The following is a 22786-nucleotide window of genomic DNA, read 5'->3' as shown; positions in this document are numbered from 1 at the left end:
AAGGGTCCATATATTCTTATCAACTTTCCTTGAGGACAAGTTCTTTACAGGTATAAATAGGGTACAATATGCTAGTAAGTGTTATTTTTTATATTATTTCTTATTTTATTTATTACTGTTTCTGGTCCTGTGTGGAACTAAAAAGATACATGCAAGACACACAGTAATTGGCCAGTCACTTCGCTTTCATGCTGTATCCCTTTTACCAGCTGTGTGTGTCTTGTCTTTTTTTAGATTTTAACCCAGTTTTGGATAAAACCTGTAGATGTCTGTAAAGTACCGTGCAAATTTGTGGCAATATGTAACTAATAATAATAGGTTTACTGCTCTGTTATACACCTGCAGTTACCAGTAGGGGGTTGCACACGTGCTTCCAGTGCATCACACCAGTGAAATCCACACATTGGGCTAGTCCCTCAGCTGCAGCCAAAATATACTCCTCACAGATAGTGGAGCTGCAGCTGCCCCAAGAGTAGCTCTGGAGAGGAATGGTGACTCACAGTTTTGCTTGCAGATAGCAAGTGAGCAGATAATTTACTTCATCACTTTTTGGGATGCAGCTTGCTCTCCCACTCATGCCTGGCAAACTTGCAGGGGGTCCTAAGCCATGTGCAAGCCTATGTTCTTATTAGGCTAGTCAAAACTCTAGCCCTCTATGTCAAATTACATATGGCCAAAATGTTAAGAATATTTTTAAGATGGTAATTCATCAGTGTCTGCTCTTTCACATCAACAGATAAATTCTCATTCCATGGCCCATTTGTTCTTGAAGAAAGCAATTTCCTGCATTCTTTGAAGTGACCTGTGATCTACTCTATCTTGCTGCTTAATAGCTTTTGATGATGCTTATATCTTACAGTGGAAAAGTCCGTTTTAATTATTTCAGTTCATTCAGTTGCTCATTTTCCATCATTTCCTTCAACTTTAGGCATGTTGCATCAGATCAATTTATACTGTTGTGGCACGGTTTACCATGGGGTGTTGTTACATTGTGTTCCAAGTTCTTTTTTCGTAGTGTGCAAGCAAGTTTTAATTCATGAGAAGATGTGCAATTCTAGTTAGTTTTGGGGGTATGCAAAGTTTGGTGTAGAGGCAACTTCAGGAGAAAGGGACCTGTGAGAGCATCAGGAAAGTTTTTTGTTTAACTTAGGCTATGATTAGAGTCCATTCCTGAGGCAAAATTGCTCCCTAGGAATTGGCCATTGGTGTTGAGCTGAGATTCCTGGAAAGACAGATTGCCCTGAATGCTGTTTGATCATCTAATTTAAGGACTTCTTTATATGTGTAAATAAAGCCAGTGACACTTAGAGTATACCCAGCTTCTGTGTCATCCACTTAGAAGCCAACCTGCAATACTCCACAGATCGGTGTCAAAAGAAGGGACTGTACATTTATGTTTGGTAATCATTGTAGTGTGGATCAGTAGTTTTCTCATTTACTACAATTAGAATGAAAATCAGTTGTTTAGTAAACACTAATTCAACACTGTGAAGCCTGAAAAATAAGATGAATAAATTCCAACGCCCGAAGGGACCACTGTGATAATCTATTCTGACCTCTTGTATAGCACAGGCCATAGACTCCTCCCAAATAGTTCTCTTTGAGTAAGAGCATGTCACAGTTTTAGGGTAACTGCAACTGTATTCCTCCCTTCATAGTCCACACCAGGAGTTCCCACCAAGTCTCACGTCTCTAGCCATAACCTTTGTCCCACTCCCTTCTTTTAAGGTTGCTTAACTCTCTGCCTTACACGGTCATATCCCCAGCAAGCCAGTCTGCAAAAAGGCCAGCACCTGTACTTTTCTTTCTCTCCAAGGGCTATGAACAACATATTGACATTAATTAAAAGTTACCACACAGCTCTTTCTAACCAAGCACATATATTCTAAAAGTAAAAGCATGACAGAGAAAACATATGAAAAACAGATTTAAACACACATAAACGTACTAGGAGTTGTCCATTAGTCTTATGTGGCTCTAATAGGCCAAAGTCTTTCGAAACCTTCTGCAGGGGTTGTGGCCTTCATTGGACAGAAAGTCTTGTCTGTTTGCTGGCTCAGAAAGAAGGCCATGACTCAGTTCAAACTCATCCTTTTACTCCAAAACAAATACATGCAAACCAGCCCCAGGGATGGAATGTCTCTGGAGTTGTTTCGTCTTAGTGACTTGCATTAATCACCCACCGCATACTGTTTTTTAGTTCCTGTGGGAACTGCGGTAACCCTTCTCCATGAAATACAATACAATCATACATAAACGGTTCATAAACATAATACAATGTGGTGTGACAAAGTTCTTCTTCTACCTTGGTAGGTCTTGCACTTATTGGCAGATTTGCTCGCCTTGGAGCTTCACAGCAGCCCTCAGCTTGGCCGTTTTTCTGAATTCACAGTCCAGGTCGACTCCTCCTGTGTCTGACTAGGAGTTGGGAGGTTTGGGGGGAACCTGGGCCCGCCCTCTACTCCAGGTTCCAGCCCAGGGCCCTGTGGAATGCAGCTGTCTAGAGTGCCTCCTGGAACAGCTGTGTGACAGCTACAACTCCCTGGGCTACTTCCCCATGGCCTCCTCCCAACACCTTCTTTATTCTCACCATAGGACCTTCCTCGTGGTGTCTGATAATGCTTGTACTTCTCAGTTCTCCAACAGTCCGTGTTCTCACTCTCAGCTCCGAGTGCCTCTTGCTCCCAGCTCTTCAGACGCACACCACAAACTGAAGTGAGCTCCTTTTTAAACCCAGGTGCCCCGATTAGCCTGCCTTAATTGATTCTAACAGCTTCTTGGTTGGCTGCAGGTGTTCTAATCAGCCTGTCTGTCTTAATTGTCTTCAGAAGGTTCCTGATTGTTCTGGAACCTTTCCTGTTACCTTACCCAGGGAAAAGGGACCTACTTAACCTGGGGCTAATATATCTGCCTTCTATTACTCTCCTGTAGCCATCTGGCCCGACCCTATCACAATAGTCACCAAAGATATTGCATATAGTTGCAATCTGTCACAGATATTTTTAAGAAAAAAATCCAATCTTGATTTAAAAGTTGCAAGTGATGGAGAATCTGTCATGACTTAGTAAATTGTTCCAATGGCTAATTACCCTCCCTGTTAATAATTACACCTATTTCCAGTCTGAATTGGTCTAGCATCAAATTCCAGCCATTGCATCTTACTGTACCTTGGTCTGCTAAATTGAAGAGCCTATTATCAAATATCTGTTCGCCATGTAGGTATGTACAGAGTGGCATCAACACACCTCTTAATCGTCTCTTTGTTAAAATAAATAGATTGAGCTCCTTGATTCTACCAGTATGGAGCATGTTTTCTAATCCTTTAGTCATTCTTGTGGCTCTCTGAACAAGCTCCAATTTATCAACATCCTTCTCTAATTGTGGACACAGTATTCAAACAGCTGTCACACCAATGCCAAATACAGACATGCCTCTTTACTCATACTTGAGATTCCCCTGTTTATGCAACCAAAGATTGCATTAGCCATTTGGGCTACAGTGTCATATGAAGAGCTTATGTTCAGTTGATTATCCAACATGACCTCCAAATCTTCATCACTGCTTCCCAGGATAGAGCCCCCCATTTTGTAGGTCTGACCTACATTCTTTGATCCTAGTGTATACATTTATATTTTAGCCATATTGAAATGCATATTGTTTGTGTGTGCCCTTCTTTCTAAGCAATCCAGATTGCTCTATATCAATGACCTGTCCTCTTCATTATTTATCACTCCTCCAAACTTTAGGTCATCTGCAAACTTTATAAGTGATGATTCTATGGGTTCTCCCAGGGCATTGATTAAAAAAATGTGAAATACAAGGTCCCCACTAGAAATCCGTGAACTAGATGATGATTCCCCATTTACAATTACATTTTGAGACCTTTTAGTTAGCCAGATTTTAATCCATTTAATATGTTGTTGATTTTATATTGTACTAGTTTTTTAATCAAAATGTCATGCAGTACTAAGTTAAACCCATTACAGAAGTATAAGATTATTACATCAATACTGTTAGCTTTATCAACCAAACATGTAAACCCCACCACCACCCCAAAAAATAAGTTAGTTTGACAGGATCTATTTTCCTTAAACCCATGTTGATTGGCATCAATTATATTACCTTCCTTTATTCACCAAGTCCCATAACAGCTAAATGAACTATACAACTTTCTATAGAAACAAATTAGCAGATACCCTTTCCGCCTTTAATGAATTTTTAGATTCTAGCAAATGAAGTTCTCCCAACTGTTCATAACTCTATATACTCTCTTCTCTTCAATATGCAATCACAGTTGATTCCATCCAGTAGCCACGCCTTTATATGCACTCACTAGTGACTACACTTAACCTCCTTCTCTAGCTTTTAATCAGTTCTATACTTCTTTATTTCCTAATAGGTCTGGTGAGTATAGCCATGGGGAGTATAGCAGAAGTGGGGGTGTGGGGCAAGCAAGAATAATGGGCCAAATTTGAGTAGCGTTGTGATCCTGTGTTCCAGGTCATGAAGCCACTCACTTATATTTGGCCCGGCTGCCCCTCTATCATGCCAGCAGGGAAGGGACTCTGTCATTGTGCCACCCAGTTCCAGTCAGGAGCCAAGGGGGAAGGGTGTTGTCCTTTTTAATCAGTTCTTCTAGGAGGTCCTCACTGCTTACCAGTACTACATCTAAAATAGCATCACCTCTAGTTGGTTTGGTGACTATTTGGGGAAGAAATCTGTAGGCTATCACACCTAGGAATATCTGGGCCCTACCATTATTAGTAGCACTTGTTGTCCAATAAATATCTGGGAAAATACCCCATAATAACACAAAAAGAAAAGGAGGACTTGTGGCACCTTAGAGACTAACCAATTTATTTGAGCATGAGCTTTCGTGAGCTACAGCTCACTTCATCAGATGTTTACCGTGGAAACTGCAGCAGACTTTATATACACACAGAAATCATGAAACAATACCTCCTCCCACCCCACTGTCCTGCTGGTAATAGCTTATCTAAAGTGATCAACAGGTGGGCCATTTCCAGCACAAATCCAGGTTTTCTCACCCTCCACCCCCCCACACAAATTCACTCTCCTGCTGGTGCTAGCCCATCCAAAGTGACAACTCTTTACATAATCAAGTCGGGCTATTTCCTGCATAGATCAAGGTTTTCTCACATCCCCCCCACCCCCATACACACACAAACTCACTCTCCTGCTGGTAATAGCTCATCTAAACTGACCATTCTCCAGGTTTAAATCCAAGTTAAACCAGAACATCTGGGGGGGGGGTAGGAAAAAACAAGAGGAAACAGGCTACCTTGCATAATGACTTAGCCACTCCCAGTCTCTATTTAAGCCTAAATTAATAGTATCCAATCTGCAAATGAATTCCAATTCAGCAGTTTCTCGCTGGAGTCTGGATTTGAAGTTTTTTTGTTTTAAGATAGCGACCTTCATGTCTGTGATTGCGTGACCAGAGAGATTGAAGTGTTCTCCGACTGGTTTATGAATGTTATAATTCTTGACATCTGATTTGTGTCCATTTATTCTTTTACGTAGAGACTGTCCAGTTTGACCAATGTACATGGCAGAGGGGCATTGCTGGCACATGATGGCATAGATCACATTGGTGGATGTGCAGGTGAACGAGCCTCTGATAGTGTGGCTGATGTTATTAGGCCCTGTGATGGTGTCCCCTGAATAGATATGTGGGCACAATTGGCAACGGGCTTTGTTGCAAGGATAAGTTCCTGGGTTAGTGGTTCTGTTGTGTGGTATGTGGTTGTTGGTGAGTATTTGCTTCAGGTTGCGGGGCTGTCTGTAGGCAAGGACTGGCCTGTCTCCCAAGACTTGTGAGAGTGTTGGGTCATCCTTTAGGATAGGTTGTAGATCCTTAATAATGCGTTGGAGGGGTTTTAGTTGGGGGCTGAAGGTGACGGCTAGTGGTGTTCTGTTATTTTCTTTGTTAGGCCTGTCCTGTAGTAGGTAACTTCTGGGAACTCTTCTGGCTCTATCAATCTGTTTCTTTACTTCTGCAGGTGGGTATTGTAGTTGTAAGAAAGCTTGACAGAGATCTTGTAGGTGTTTGTCTCTGTCTGAGGGGTTGGAGCAAATGCGGTTGTATCGCAGAGCTTGGCTGTAGACGATGGATCGTGTGGTGTGGTCAGGGTGAAAGCTGGAGGCATGCAGGTAGGAATAGCGGTCAGTAGGTTTACGGTATAGGGTGGTGTTTATGTGGCCATTGTTTATTAGCACTGTAGTGTCCAGGAAGTGGATCTCTTGTGTGGACTGGACCAGGCTGAGGTTGGTGGTGGGATGGAAATTGTTGAAATCATGGTGGAATTCCTCAAGGGCTTCTTTTCCATGGGTCCAGATGATGAAGATGTCATCAATATAGCGCAAGTAGAGTAGGGGCTTTAGGGGACGAGAGCTGAGGAAGCGTTGTTCTAAATCAGCCATAAAAATGTTGGCATACTGTGGGGCCATGCGGGTACCCATAGCAGTGCCGCTGATCTGAAGGTATACATTGTCCCCAAATGTGAAATAGTTATGGGTAAGGACAAAGTCACAAAGTTCAGCCACCAGGTTAGCCGTGACATTATCGGGGATAGTGTTCTTGACGGCTTGTAGTCCATCTTTGTGTGGAATGTTGGTGTAGAGGGCTTCTACATCCATAGTAGCCAGGATGGTGTTATCAGGAAGATCACCGATGGATTGAAGTTTCCTCAGGAAGTCAGTGGTGTCTCGAAGGTAGCTGGGAGTGCTGGTAGCGTAGGGCCTGAGGAGGGAGTCTACATAGCCAGACAATCCTGCTGTCAGGGTGCCAATGCCTGAGATGATGGGGCGCCCAGGATTTCCAGGTTTATGGTTATGAATTATAACATTCATAAACCAGTCGGAGAACACTTCAATCTCTCTGGTCACGCAATCACAGACATGAAGGTCGCTATCTTAAAACAAAAAAACTTCAAATCCAGACTCCAGCGAGAAACTGCTGAATTGGAATTCATTTGCAGATTGGATACTATTAATTTAGGCTTAAATAGAGACTGGGAGTGGCTAAGTCATTATGCAAGGTAGCCTGTTTCCTCTTGTTTTTTCCTACCCCCCCCCCCCAGATGTTCTGGTTTAACTTGGATTTAAACCTGGAGAATGGTCAGTTTAGATGAGCTATTACCAGCAGGAGAGTGAGTTTGTGTGTGTATGGGGGTGGGGGGGATGTGAGAAAACCTTGATCTATGCAGGAAATAGCCCGACTTGATTATGTAAAGAGTTGTCACTTTGGATGGGCTAGCACCAGCAGGAGAGTGAATTTGTGTGGGGGGGTGGAGGGTGAGAAAACCTGGATTTGTGCTGGAAATGGCCCACCTGTTGATCACTTTAGATAAGCTATTACCAGCAGGACAGTGGGGTGGGAGGAGGTATTGTTTCATGATTTCTGTGTGTATATAAAGTCTGCTGCAGTTTCCACGGTAAACATCTGATGAAGTGAGCTGTAGCTCACGAAAGCTCATGCTCAAATAAATTGGTTAGTCTCTAAGGTGCCACAAGTCCTCCTTTTCTTTTTGCGAATACAGACTAACACGGCTGTTCCTCTGAAACCTGTCATAATAACACACAGTCCCATTAATATTTATTTCATTAAAATATTAAAGAGGTCTCTCTCTATATCCAAATCAGATCCTGCTTTCTTCGTCCAGCAGTCTACCCTCACAGTTCTCTGGGCCAGCATGTGTCTGCATGTCTTCAGCTTCCTCTTGCCTTTCCTCCATCATCTGCTCAAATCCCTTTTTGAAACATAGCCATAATTTCTATCTGCATCTCCAAACCTGGGATCTTCTTTTCCTTCAGGTCTATCAGGCATCCGTTCATGCAAAAGCAGCACCTTTCAGGTACCCTCTCCAGAGCAATGTACATTCTGCAGCTTCCACATCCAGTTATCTTCATTGTCACTTCCATTCTTCTGGTCACTACCATTGCTGCATCTGTAGCTGTCATAGCCTTTCTTCCTAAGCTTCTGTCAAGAAGGAAAGAAAAAACAACCCCTACCCCCCAAAAGCGTGTGTGTGTGTGCACATCCTTCCCCAAACTCCTCTATTTGCTTGCTCCTGTGCCGCTGGCTGCTGTTTCGCTGCCTTATAGGCCTACTGATTAGGGAAATCCGCCCTCTAATCAAGGTTCAGTTGTAATCAAACAGTCTGCTTCTGTCACAACACACTGACCTATCCCAGATTTTGAAAACTGAAAACAAACCAGCAAACAAAAAAACAAACAAACACACTCAAGAACTCACTCGCCATCCTTAAAAAACAGGGGCTTGTCTCCCTTCTCCTCTAAAAGATCTTCATTCAAACTCCACTGTTTTCAGCTCTGGACCTGCGCTGACTCTTGTGCTGCTGTTCTGTGATAAGATTATTATTGTTATAATCCTTTTCTAATGTAAACAAGATAACATTTTATTAAAATTTCACATTTTGCCCTTTGGCACTGTCTTTACTTCAAAGCTTCATGCGTAGAATCAATTTCAGTTGAACTGCTGCTGTATTATTTACTGCCAGGAAATTAATACCTGATATTTAAATAAGTCAGGATTGAAAGGTACATTTAGTATTTGATATGGACATTTCTTTCCTATGTGAGTGGAGGGGAGCAAAAACAGATGGAAACCAAGGATGCAGAAAGAGCAGCAGCTCTCCAGCATGCTTCTCCTCTAATCCTGATTCGATCCAGTGTTCCTCCATTGCCCAGTCTACACTACACAAATAGGGTCTGAAATTTCTTCCTGGTCAGCAGGCAGAGATCATGGTGCCACATCTCCAGAAGATGCTCTCCTGACAAGGGAAAGTGGTCTTAGAGAGAAATGCAAGGAATTGGGCCTCTTTACAAATATCTCTGACCTCCACTGGTATCTGGAGGGTAGGAGGATCATACATCCTGCTTGTTCCACCTAGTGAGGCCAACCTCTACCCTGACAGAAAAATGTGAAGGAATTCTGGAAGCTCAAATACTACATTTGTTGGCCCTTTCATGATTGTTTTGATAACAGATGGCTTTCTGGCTTTGATTTTTTTAAAGGAAGTAATTGGTAATACAGCACAGTTTTCTTATGACATTGTACTAGGAGGAATACACTGTAACACTGGAAAATTCTTTCATGCAACCACTGAAGATAGTCTATTTTGTCTGTGCTTTATAAAATTCATTAATATAAATAGAAAATTATTGCTGCTTTTTTCAACAGGAAGGTTCAGCTCGCCCCTCCCCCCGCAGCCTGCAAAAAAACAAACAAACTATGTCAATAGTAAAATGTAATTCTGTTGAAATGTTTTTGCATTGTTTTCCTCACAAATTGGTGTACACATTTAATGAGGATCCTTGATTGTTTTTGAGTAATTGACCAGAAAGTTTATTAGAATAACAGAGGTCTAAGCGAGCTGTAATATGGTTGCTTAAGTGTATGGGCTTTAAAGTGATACGAATTTAAGTTCTCTCTTTCTCTGACACTTGCAGGCTGAAGATTCTCAAGGATCATTTTACTTATTCACTCTATGTTAATATCTGTCGCTCACTCTTTGAAAAGGACAAGCTGCTCTTCTCTTTTTGTCTAAATGTAAATCTCCTGCAGCATGAAAAATTGGTCAGTATTTTAAAGTTATTTGCTATTTTGTATGGTATATATTAAATGACATACCAATATACCAAAAAAGGAACATATAACATGTAACTTAAAAAGCCATAATTGGGTGTGTTTTGCTTTTACATGTTTTAGTGAGCAATTAGAGAGTAATAGAATAAACTATAAAGTGATGTAGCAAACATAAATATGATAGCCATTTTTCAAATCTTATTTAAAATAAAACCCAGCCTATCATATTGCAAATATTTTGCAACATTGTTATTTATCTATTGACTTTTTTATCAGATAGTTGTCAATACTTGTATTAGTGATAAAGCTTTTATCCGTTTAGAAAAGATGAAATTGACTAGTTTAGAATATGAATTTTAGGAGCATTTCAAAACTGAAGTTTCACTTCTTATTAATTGTTACGATGGAGGAGGGAAAAGTGCCTATTTTATTCATTTATGATGCCAAATATGTTTACTTTAATACAGATTACACATATATTTCTCAGAATCAAACCCTTTTGACACAATTGTGTCTTTTAAGGCTGATAAGTTGTACCTGGTCATTTTGCAGAATAATGTTTTAAACTGATAGGGAAAAGGAGCCCTTTTAATTTATATCTCCTGGGGAACAGTATTAATTTAACATTAAGAAAATATATTAGAATGTAAATTCTTTGGGACAGGGCCTGTCTCTCCTTGTGTGTTCAGAAAGCACCTAGCACATTTTGAATACTACTGGAATCTATGTTTTAAATAATGAATACAGTGAAGTGAAATGTACTTGATTTTAAAACTAGGAGAAGTGGTGGCAGTTTTTGTTGAGCAGAAAGCTGGAAAGCTACTAAATCAGACAGTCTTTTAAAATTCCTTTCAGGGACCTTGGTTTACAAGTTCTAGCCCTCAAACAAATTTGGAACTGGGTAAAATGTTGGTGAGTGGATGGGGCTTGTTGGAGACTAATATTTGGTTTTCATTTTCAGACCTGAAATTTGGTCCAAAGAGTCTGAAACACATTAGCTTCCATTCATAGCTCTTGCTACTTTTTGATTCCCAGAAAGTATCAAAGTTATCACAAACATGTGTGTCTAACAAAGGTGGTTTGTCAAAAAATCCAGCTACACTATCCATTTGTCAGCTCAAGAAAGAACTAGTCAAAATAAGGTTCAGGGTTGGTTCACATCTGCTGTAAACCAAGTTCAGTTAAAATTTCAATTATACAGTATTCAGCTCCAGACGATGAGATTTTTAATTAAATTGAAGTCAAATACTTAATCTTTTGGAGGTGTACCTCCAAAAGTACTGCTATGAAAGCTTTACCCACTTTTAGTGCAGAAATTCAGAGAAGTATATCAATTATCTACTTCATGTGCTGACATGGTATTTGTCCACTCATTAGGTTTCACTGTTGAGCTGTCTCATAGTGCTCTCTTTTACTGCAGATTAATGAAAATGAGTGGAAGTTTTTACTAACTGGTGGCATAGGCCTGGACAATCCCTTCTCTAATCCCTGCACCTGGCTTCCTCAGAAAGCGTGGGATGAAATTTGTCGACTAGATGATTTGCCAGGCTTCAGAAACATTCGTAAGGATTTTATGCGACTGAAGGATGGATGGAAATCAGTGTATGATAGTTTGGTATGTTAACAGAAACAACTGAAGTCTGTTTCATTACTGATTTTCTGTTTCTCTAGGTTAACTGATCACATTAAAATATTAATTCAGAAAAACAGAAAATTATATAATTTTGCACTGTTACATTCTTGTAGTAAATATTAAGGCAAATGGTATGAAGGAGTACAGTACTTCCAGTTTGTCAGCTAACTTCTGTGTAGTGAGTCACAGTTTGGATTGAATTTTTAAACAAATTCAAATAAAAATTATTTAAATGATTACGGGTGCGGGGAAAGTCTGCTAATCTTAAAAAAACCAAAATGTACATTGAATTGTTCACCATGTTTAGTTACTGGTGCAAAAATATACTGCTTTACCACTTACACCACTCTGAGCATGTTACACCCAACTTGTAGTTTATGCAACCACTGACATCAGTGCTGAATTTGGCTAAGAGACTTACAAAAGTTGCACCTGTTTATACTAGGCTAAATTGTCCCCATTTTTATTTTATGCCACCACTATAATGGTGGAAAATATCACCAACATTCAGTCATCAAAAAGATGGCACAGGAACTTCAGGAAACCCATCTAGAAAGGGTTGACTATATATGTGTTTTAGACATTGGAAATTTCCATCATTTAGGAAATTATGGATTAACTGCCTGATTCACCAATAGGTAGGAAATTATGAAAAGAGTTAGGAAAAATCTGAATGGATTTTTAATTTGTAAACCTTGGATTAATCTGGTCAGGTATGCGCAATGAGAAAAATTACAGAAAATAATCCATGGCCCAGTTCTGCACCCCTTTCATTGGCCCAAATTGTGAGCAGCTCTTGTGCTGCACACAGCAATGGAAGGCAGACAAAAAAGTTCACTCTTCATTGAAAGGGTAGTTCAGAATGGCACTCCCGAAGCACAGGAATTGCTGGTTCCTGTTTCTTATCTGGGAAGAAGCCACCTGGAAAAAGGGGGGGGTCAGAAAAGAGGGTGATTAAGAGACTACCCCCAATAACAAGCAGCAGCGCTGCACGAGATTGTGTGAGGCTCTGCCCCTCCGCCTATGCAAGGCTGTGGCTTAAAAGCCAAAATCTAGTTTATTGAATGGTACTTATATACTCAACGCAGGCTACCTGAAGTAAATAAAGACTTCTGTGAATAAATGCTAGTTATTAAGGATTGCAGAATCAGGATATCAGTTTACTGATACAGGGCCTGATAAATGTTAGCATTTTAGTCAATAGCAGAACTTCTATTGACTTCAGTGAGGGCAGGATGGGGCACATAGTTAATATTTTGTCTCACTGTACTAAAATGGGAAAGTTGTACTGCCATTCAGTGAGGTAATGACAAAAGTTTATCCTTCACATATCTTGCTTTAGTAATGTTATATTTATCATCATAGAGCGGAATTTTTAGATATTCTAGTAATTGAACCTTAGGGAAATGGGATAAGAGTACCCATGAGAGATAAAAGATTCTTTTATCAGGATTGCTGTATCCTGTTTCTTACTTAAGTAGTTTATACCACAATAAAATTGTTGTGTTAAAATGTCACATTATAACGTAAATTACTTTAATCTGAGTGGAAGTGGTTTTGTTTGAGAGCATAACAGTTGCTGTATTGTCATTAAGCATTCTGAGAGCTACTCTGCCATGAGCAGCCATTAAGTGAAAGTACTTTTGGGTAATGATTTTGGCACATATTTGGGGTCTATTTTCCCCTCAACATCTGAGTGCTATGCTCACATAATAGTGATTTGTTTTTAAATGGGGTTTACCCAAATTACTTATGCTTTGATGCAAGAATATATTTTTTCCACAGTAAAAATCTACATATCCATCATTTGGCTAAACAGTCATCTACATTTATAAAATCTACATAGTCATCTACATTTATCTATTTAATTGACATCTGTGCTAGAATTATAGAATGTATCTTAAATTGATTCTATATATACTGTGACTAAGGATTAGATATATAATTCTAACTGATTTGGCTATAACTATGTGCAGTGTTATAGGCGTGTTGATCCCAGCATGTTACAGAGACAAGGTGGGTGAGATAAAATCTTTTATTAGACCAACTTCTGTTGTCACAGAGATAAGCTTTTGAGCTTACACAGACCTGAACAAGAGCTCTGTGTAAGCTCGAAAGCTTGTCTCTCTCACCAACAGAAGTCAGTCCAGTAAAAGATAGACAAGGTAATATAACTTTCTTTACAGTACTGAAATGGGAGGGCAACTTCTGTTTAGTCTCCCATTGATGCCTGGGGATCTAGATATAAACTAATTGGTGTGAATGGTTGTTTTCTTAATAGGTTCCCTAGCATGACGGTGGGAGAAGAAACCTCATGTTCCATTGTAATATTCATTGTGTTTAGAGTGAGATTGTTTTTAAATCCCATTCCTCAAAATAATTAAAAACTACTCAATATAATATACATGTTAAAGGACTACCACCTGATCACTGAAGGAAATGTTCTACGTAGATATTCAAATATATTGGACTGTTTCTGTATTCCCTTTGCTATGATAAATGTAACAGCTGCTGATACAAGATTCAAACACACAAAGAAATCCATTTAATGTGGTAGAATATTCTTAATGAAGCTAGACATACATTTGTCATGTTTCAGTTTGCATAATACTTGCCAGCTGAGAGAGTCTATCTATACCAAAGTTAGGGAGTTTGGGAGACGACAAGATAATGCTGATGAAAATAATGGTAAAAGGTTGGGTTCAGAGCCTATTTTTTAAATGTGTGACAAATTTACAGCATGATGGTTAGTAGGTTTCATGTGTAATTCATGAGTTTTCAGTAGGGTTGCCAACTTTCTATTCGCAGGAAACCAAGCACTCTTGCCCTGCCCTGCCCCTTCTCTGAGGCCACACCCCCATTCACTCTATTGCCCACCCTCACACACACATTTTCACCAGGCTGGGGCAGGGGGTTGCGGTGCGAGAGGGCTTGAGGGCTCCAGCTGTGGGCTCTGAGGTGGGGCCAGAGATGTGGGGCTTGGGGTGCAGAAGGCTGGGGCAAGGGTGTGAGAGGGGGTGAGGGTTCTGAATGGGGGTATGGTCTATGGAGTGGGGCCAGAGTTGAGGGGGAATGGGGTACAGGAGAGGGCTCCAGGCTGGGGCAGGGAGTTGGGGTGTGGGAAGGGCTCCAGGCTGAGGGAGGAGGTTGGGAGGGAGTACAGGCTCTGGGCTGGGGGCGGGCTCAGAGGTGGGGCCAGAAATGAGAGATTCAAGGTGCAGGAGGGGGATCTGGGCTGGGGCAGGGGGTTGGGATGTGTGTGGGGGGGTGGGGCACAGGCTCTGGGGTGGGGCCAGAAATGAGGGGTTCAGGAGAGGGTTCTGGACTGGGGAAGGGAGTTGGGGTGTGGGAGGGGGTGAGGGCTCCAGCAACACTTACCTCAGGTGGCTCTTGGGAAGCAGCAACATCTCCTTTCAGCTCCTAGGTGGAGGTGCGACCATGTGGCTCTATGCATTGCCCGCACCTGCAGGTGCCGTCCCCTCAGCTCCCATTGGTTGCAGTTCCTGGCCAATGAGAGCTGCTGAGCTGGCTCTGGGGCGCAGGAACAGTGTGCTGAACCCCCATGGCCATCCCTCTGCCTAGGAGCAGGGAGTTGCGTAGAGCCCGTAGGGAGCCTGCCTGCACCACCAACCGAACTTTTATCAGCCCCGTCAGCAGTGCTGACCGGAGCTGCCAGGGTTCCTTTTCAACCGGGCATTCTGGTCGAAAACTGGACACCTGGCAATCCTAGTTATCAGCAAAATCATACTGTTTGTAGTGACTAAAGTTAGGGGTATATTTGTGCTGAACGAAGTTCAAAGTGTTTATTCAAACTGATATTTAATAATTTACCTTCCAAAGTTCTCTTGTATTTGCAGTCTTTCTTCTACTGTATTTGCATGTTTTCTTGTTAACAGTATTGATAATGTCGCTATCTGTTTATTTTAAAATGAAGAACAAATGTTTGCAAAATGAATCAGAATCGATTGCAAAATCTGTAACAGTTAAAAATCAGAGTTTTTGCCTTAGTTGTATATTGGAAAAGTCTCATCTACTGGAAAGTAAGCAAACCAAATACAGGAGAAGCAAAATAAGTCATCGGACTTTAGGACACAGTTACAAAAATCTGTGGCAACCAGGTTGAGGGAGAGATGAGGAAAGATGATTGAACTCCAAGTAACCATAAGTCTAATAACACTGGAGGTTAATATGGAGGTTTTTTAAAAAAAAACAAAACCAAAAACTAACTGATACCAGGCATAGGAGATAGTGACTGTCTTAGCTCCAATCCAGCACAGACGTAAGCACATATGTTAATAGTCTCATTGAAGTCACATGTATAATGGTATGTAATCTTTTGCAGCAGTGAGCCTTAGGTTGCAATATTTTATTATAAATCAGGGACCATTTCTCTACTGTTGCAAATTGGTGAAGCATCATTGAGATGGAGCTCAATGGAGCTGTACCAGTTTACACCAGCAGAGAATTTGGACCCAGGTTTGACATATTCTGTATTCGTTAGTACACAATAAGGGTGCTAGGCCATTCAGTGTATTAAATCGTTTCCTGTTTTCTCCATAAAATCCACTTTGTCACTTTGGTTCTAGTAAACATTTGCAAAGTGTATTTTAAAATGAATTGTATTTCTGTCAAGGAATGTTTTAACATTTCCTTTGGGTTTATCAGGAAGAGATTAAGGCTCCAATTGAGCAAAATACTTACAATGATTTGAAAATCCCACTTTGGGTGCCCCAGGAGCACAAATCCCATGGAAAGCCACTGGGACCTGTGAACTTAACTCACTTAGGAAAATCCCATTATTTGAGCACATGCTTAAGGTTTTCGTGAATCAGATCCTAGTACTTTAACAACATGAATGCAGCTGTGTTTCATTTCATTACCTATAGTCTCTGTAGTGAGGGGGATCAAGGAAGTTTTAGCATCTTTATTTTATATAGGCACTTTAGGCTAGATTCACAAGAGGGACATAGGAACTTACTTGCAACTTTAGGTGCCTAAGACCAACATTTAGGCATTCATAAAACCACTACTCAGCTGACACCTTCTAATGCAGGCTCCTAAGTTTCCACTGATAAAGTCTCCATGGTGCCTATGTTTCTGTTGTGTGACACGGCTGCCTACATCCCAGCATCACCGAGCAGCTCAGCACCTGTCTTCTGCCAAAGTCCAAGAGGATGCACAAACTAGACATTCCCCTGTATGTCTCACCTGTGAGACCTTGTCCATTAGGTGTGCATGGAGCTGATGAAAGCAGGGACTGGAACCTGGATTGCTCAGGTGACTAACCACTAACCATTAGCTTCCATACATAGCTCTTGCTACTTTTTGATTCCCAGAAAGTATCAAAGTTATCACAAACATGTGTGTCTAACAAAGGTGGTTTGTCAAAAAATCCAGCTACTGTATCCATTTGTCAGCTCAAGAAAGAACTAGTCAAAATAAGGTTCAAGGTTGGTTCACATCTGCTGTAAACCAGGTTCAGTAATACCCCATAGCTGCCTGGCTAGAGCATTCACCTGGGAGGTAGGAGACCTGAATTCAAGTCCCTGCTCCTCATCAGGCCAAGGGGGGATTTGAATATGAGGGAGAGTGATGGTTCTCAGGGTACCGAAGACTGAGATTCACCTTGTTACCCTCTGCTACCAATGTGCGGTAATCTTGGCTGTGCTTAGCTGGTGTTATCTTCCTAACACTGGCAGCCTTCTAGCCAATCAAGCACCCTCCTCTGAGGTATGCTTGCCCTTAGTTTGCCTTGCAGATTAACAATAGTTATGCCCTCGTCTCCAAATCCCTTTGAAGTGTTTCTCTCTGATATCCAGCCCCTATGTGAGGGGGGCCACTCATGAGCGCCTCCTGTTGGTTGGGTACAAATCTGCACACTCTCTCTATGCTCACGGTGCCCCCCATTGCTGTTGCCCTCATCAGGTGGGGTCTTCAGTTGCTCAGCCCTCCATCTAAGTCACATGTAGTCTAAACTGCCGAAAACCTTGCAGGGTAACAAAGGTCCAACCATGGCCCTGCGTCTGGGCTCAGTTCTCAGTCCCTTCTGGGCTAGCTTTAAGTCTCTCCCTGCCCTGTTATAAAATGGTGCCTCCAGGGCTTTTTCCCTGGAAACTTTTTGTTACCACCCAGAAGAGGAGTGAAGTTAAGAAGTGATCTAGGTAGAGAACTGGGAAACCACAAAATATGAAGTTCAACAAATGGTTGACCTTCTTCAGGGTCTTTAGCCCTGTCCCTGTTTAAACTTCCAGCCCCTTTTTTGGGCTTCCAAACTAAACTTGTCCACTACTTGGGGCTTTATGCCACTTCCCCAGCAGTTGGTGGGGGAACCTGGGCCTGCCCACTACTCTGGCTCCCAACCCAGGGATCCTACAAATAGCAGCCACATTGCTGCTTTCTTTAATAGCTGCTCTTGCTGCATTCCCTAGGCTGCTTTCCACTCTGTCCCATTACCTTAGGGCTACAGTCCTTGGGTTCTTTGTCTGTTCCCTGCTAGAGTAGGGTCTCTCCCAGGCTTCCTTGGCTGAAGTGTTCCTCTGTCTTATCGTTTATGGTCCCAGCCAGGAACTGAGCTACTCAGGTCCAGCAGCGTCTTTGAACTGTGCTCTGATTTGCTGCTTCCCTGCAGCCTTTCGAGGCAGGCCTGGAGGACGCACCTTTACTGCTTCTTTTCTGGGGCGTAAAGGGCCCAAAACACCCCATCATACCCTGTCACTAGCTACTCACAGAAATATCAGCTCTGCTGGCCTCAAACAAATTTTACACCAGTTTGTAAGAGTCAGCTGTGGTTCTGCACCTTGTTTAACATTATGGTACTTAAATTTATTATTTTTTCACTATAAATATATCTATCAGATATTCAAGATTCAAGTGAAAGTGAGTAAGGATATTGGAAACAAAAGGTTACATATAAAACAAAATCAGAACACACTTTCTAGAGACTACACTTAACTAACAGGTTAATCTCCTGTCTAAAGATTTTTACATTTTTACATTTTACATTTGGGGACAATGTATACCTTCAAATCAGCGGCACTGCTATGGGTACCCACATGGCCCCACAGTATGCCAACATTTTTATGGCTGACTTAGAACAACGCTTCCTCAGCTCTCGTCCCCTAACGCCCCTACTCTACTTGTGCTATATTGATGACATCTTCATCATCTGGACCCATGGAAAAGAAGCCCTTGAGGAATTCCACCATGATTTCAACAATTTCCATCCCACTATCAACCTCAGCCTGGTCCAGTCCACACAAGAGATCCACTCCCTGGACACTACAGTGCTAATAAACGATGGTCACATAAACACCACCCTATACCAGAAACCTACTGACCGCTATTCCTACCTACATGCCTCCAGCTTTCACCCTGACCACACCACACAATCCATTATCTACAGACAAGCTGTAAAATACAACCGCATTTGCTCCAACCCCTCAGACAGAGACAAACACCTACAAGATCTCTAGCAAGCATTCTTACAACTACAGTACCCACCTGCAGAAGTGAAGAAACAGATTGATAGAGCCAGAAGAGTTGCCAGAAATCACCTACTACAGGACAGGCCTAACAAAGAAAATAACAGAACGCCACTAGCCGTCACCTTCACCCCCAACTAAAACCCCTCCAACGAATTATTAAGGATCTACAACCTATCCTGAAGGATGACCCAACACTCTCACAAATCTTGGGAGACAGGCCAGTCCTTGCCTACAGACAGCCCCCCAACCTGAAGCAAATACTCACCAGCAACCACATACCACACAACAGAACCACCACTAACCCAGGAACCTATCCTTGCAACAAAGCCCGTTGCCAACTGTGCCCACATATCTATTCAGGGGACACCATCACAGGGCCTAATAACATCAGCCACACTATCAGAGGCTTGTTCACCTGCACATCCACCAATGTGATATATGCCATCATGTGCCAGCAATGCCCCTTTGCCGGGTACATTGGTCAAACTGGACAGTCTCTATGTAGAAGAATAAATGGACACAAATCAGATGTCAAGAATTATAACATTCATAAACCAGTCGGAGAACACTTCAATCTCTCTGGTCACGCGATTACAGACATGAAAGTTGCGATATTACAACAAAAAAACTTCAAAACCAGACTCCAGCAAGAGACTGTTGAATTGGAATTCATTTGCAAATTGGATACAATTAACTTAGGCTTGAATAGAGACTGGGAGTGGCTAAGTCATTATGCAAGGTAACCTATTTCCCCTTGTTTTTTCCTACCCCCCCCCTCAGATGTTCTTGTTAAACCCTGGATTTGTGCTGGAAATGGCCCACCTTGATTATCATACACATTGTAAGGAGAGTGATCACTTTAGATAAGCTATTACCAGCAGGAGAGTGGGTTTGTGTGTGGGGGGGAGAGGGGGTGAGAAAACCTGGATTTGTGCTGGAAATGACCCAACTTGATTATCATACACATTGTAAGGAGAGTGATCACTTTAGATAAGCTATTACCAGCAGGAGAGTGGGGTGGGAGGAGGTATTTTTTCATGCTTTGTGTGTATATAAAAAGATCTTCTACACTTTCCACAGTATGCATCCGATGAAGTGAGCTGTAGCTCACGAAAGCTTATGCTCAAATAAATTGGTTAGTCTCTAAGGTGCCACAAGTACTCCTTTTCTTTTTGTCTAAAGAAGTTTTCTCACCCAGCATCTTTTGCAGCTTTTCAACCAAGGTTGGCAAAGATGCCATTTTCATGACTGTAAAGCAGGGGTTCTCAAACTGGGGGTCGGGACCCCTCTGGGGGTCACAAGGCTATTACATGTGGGGGTTGTGAGCTGTCAGCCTCCACCCCCAAACCCTGCTTTGCCTCCAGCATTTATAATGGTGTTAAATATATAAAAACGTGTTTTTAATTTATATGGGGGGTTGCACTCAGAGGCTTGCTATGTGAAAGGGGTCACCAGTACAAAAGTTTGAGAACCACTGATGTAAAGGCATTACCCATTAATTTCCTAGGTGTAGGGTGATGTGGGGTGTTCTTTGCCGTCTTCTCATATTCCCAAAGTTTGTTGTCTGTACTCAGAGACAGGATAACCACTCATGGCTTATTTTTATTATGTGCTGCTTCCCTGTTGACTTCACATCTTTTTGTTGACTTTGTATGTAAATAGGCATCCATTGTGTTAGCTTATAATGCTTGACTATACATCTCAACAGAGAGATTGGTGAATAAACATCTATTGTCTGACAAAAAAACTGTTATGTCACCTCTGCTTGTGACTCATACCTTGATACAGACTCTAAGCGTGTATTTTCAATATGTGTATGTACATACATTTCACAATTATAGTAATGACCAGTGTGACCTCAGCTTTCATTTAAATCCTCACATGACACTCTTTGGTGAACAAGAATGTACATACCAGACTCAGGACATTCCTGTAATCCCTTTGCCAGTTGGCATTAAGAGATTCTTGTGTCACAGGGCATGCTCCAACCCCTAGGCCACAGGGTAGAAGAAGGACACCACCTCCATTTCTTCCATTTTTCTTGAGAAAGGGCTGACCTGGCCTAAGTTCCTGACTCCAGGAGAGGTTTCATGTCTGTGAATCCCAAGCTAAGATAGATTCCTAACACCCTTTAAGGCAGGGGTGGGCAAGCTTTTTGGCCTGAGGGCCACATCAGTATGTGAAACTGTATGGAGGGCCTGGTAGGGAAGGCTCTGCCCCCCAAACAGCCTGGTCCCCGCCCCCTATCTGCCCCCTCCCACTGCTCTCTGTCCCCTGACTGCCCCCTGGAACCCTCTGCCCCTTATCCAAACCCCCAGCCCTGGCCCCCTTGCCATGCTGCTTAGAGCAGCATGTCTGGGAGCTGTGCCACCCAGCCGGAGCCAGACACGCTGCCGCACTGCCCTGCATGAGTGCGCAGCCCCACCGCCCAGAGCGCTGCCCGTGCAGCGGCGTCACTGCGGGGGGAGGCCGGGGGCAGCCTCCCGGGCCAGGAGCTCAGGGGCCGGCAGGACGGTCCCGTGGGCCATAGTTTGCTCACCTCTGCTTTAAGGGGTAGGGATGAGGCTATGCACCCTCAGCATTTCCTCCTGGCTCACTTCAACATCTCAAATCCCTACTCTGTGTGCTGGCTTCTGTGAATCCCTTTTTTAATCACCTAACTCTCACCCTTTACTATATAGGGAGCATAGGCACCTAACTTAGGGTTGTGTATTCCACTAATCAACAGGGTCCTTAAAGTTAGGCACTGGACCCTTAGCATTGCAACACCTAAGTCCTTCTGAATCTAGCCCTTTGTTTCCCTACGTTTTAAAAGTAAATTTGCTTTGTAAATCTTGGTTAGCAGTAAAGCAGCATGTACCTTAAATGATTCAAAAGGTGCATTTCCTATTACTATTTGAAACTTCATTGCTGGTATCCATTTGCAACTGTTTCTAATATTGCAATGTAGAATGCTATGCAGCATACATTGGTCCAGCCAGATAGAAAAGACAGATGTGAAAACTAAAAGAAAGAGCCATGGATATTTAGAGTATTCTAAAGGATACATTTTCAAATGGGTATGGAGAAACTAACTGCCCAACTCCCTCTGACATGCATTGTAGTTGCACAGCTTGCTATGAAAATTAGCTGAAGGTAAATAGCTCTTGGTTAGTTAAAACAATCTTCACAAAACCAAACCAACATTTAAGGAGGGCCTAGCACTTTCTATTGACTTTGGAATATGCGAAAGACACAGGTAATAAAATCAAGAGCTCTCAACATGGACCAAAAGACATCTTCTCAGGAGCTCAAAGAGACAACTCTGAAAGCAGGATGGTTTTTTGTGTTGGTGGGGCTAATAGCTGTGAAGAGGCTACCAGGAAGTCATTATAATTAAGCCCACTTCTCTCTCCACCCTTATAAGGATTGTTTCTTTCAGCTGCGGCACTAATCTGGTAGTGCTTTTAGGAGCTCACATGTTATCCCTTGACAAACCATCCCCACACCCAAATAGGCTGGTACTTTTGGCAATAACAGTACGGACGCTTTAAGTAGTCATTAGATCATATCATAAGACTTTTGAAAAATGTCGGGTTGTTTTTGTTCACCTTTAGATCTTTGAGCTTTTAGAGTTTGTATTTTCTGTTTGGTCATGAGGGCGCAAAACTTTTTTAAAATATAGAAGCTGGCATTTGTGTGTGCTCACATACTCCAAACACCGTGGGTTTAAGATAGATGTCCAATATCATAAGACATGATAAAATCATGAATTGGCAACATGGCCATACTTACACCCCAGTCTCAGCGTGAGGCATTGTTACACATTTATGTAGTGGGGGGAAATAAAAGGAAATTATAGTACTTTTAGAATTACTCCAAAGCAAGGAATGGAAAGAATTTTTGTTGTCCCATTTCTTTTTAAATATTTCAGTCTACCTGTATCGGTTGCTGCATTGCGTGAAACACTGATTAGTACATGTGTTGTAACAGTTATTCACCATTTTTTGCAGTCTCACCTGTATCAAGGATTCCTAAGAGTAAAGCAGTTAGATTAGT

General features: G+C 42.0%; 1 protein-coding gene across 12 annotated transcripts in view; it reads left to right on the top strand.

Annotated features, from left to right (window-relative positions):
* Positions 1–22786, top strand: part of DNAH7 (dynein axonemal heavy chain 7) — a 270148-nt gene that overhangs the window by 219559 nt on the left and 27803 nt on the right. For all 12 annotated transcript variants that reach the window (XR_012154342.1, XM_073306229.1, XM_073306230.1 and 9 more), the window contains 2 exons: positions 9496–9622; positions 11052–11246. Coding sequence is in view for 11 of the 12 variants with exons in the window: in XM_073306229.1 (XP_073162330.1) it covers positions 9496–9622; positions 11052–11246 (322 nt within the window). In the remaining variant the exon portion in view is untranslated. The remainder of the gene's footprint in view (positions 1–9495; positions 9623–11051; positions 11247–22786) is intronic.

Source organism: Lepidochelys kempii, chromosome 11 (assembly GCF_965140285.1).
Source record: "Lepidochelys kempii isolate rLepKem1 chromosome 11, rLepKem1.hap1, whole genome shotgun sequence".
Lineage (NCBI taxonomy): Eukaryota > Metazoa > Chordata > Testudines > Cheloniidae > Lepidochelys > Lepidochelys kempii.
The sequence above is the reverse complement of the archived record's forward strand: the minus strand, read 5'-3'. Positions and strand labels throughout refer to the sequence as shown.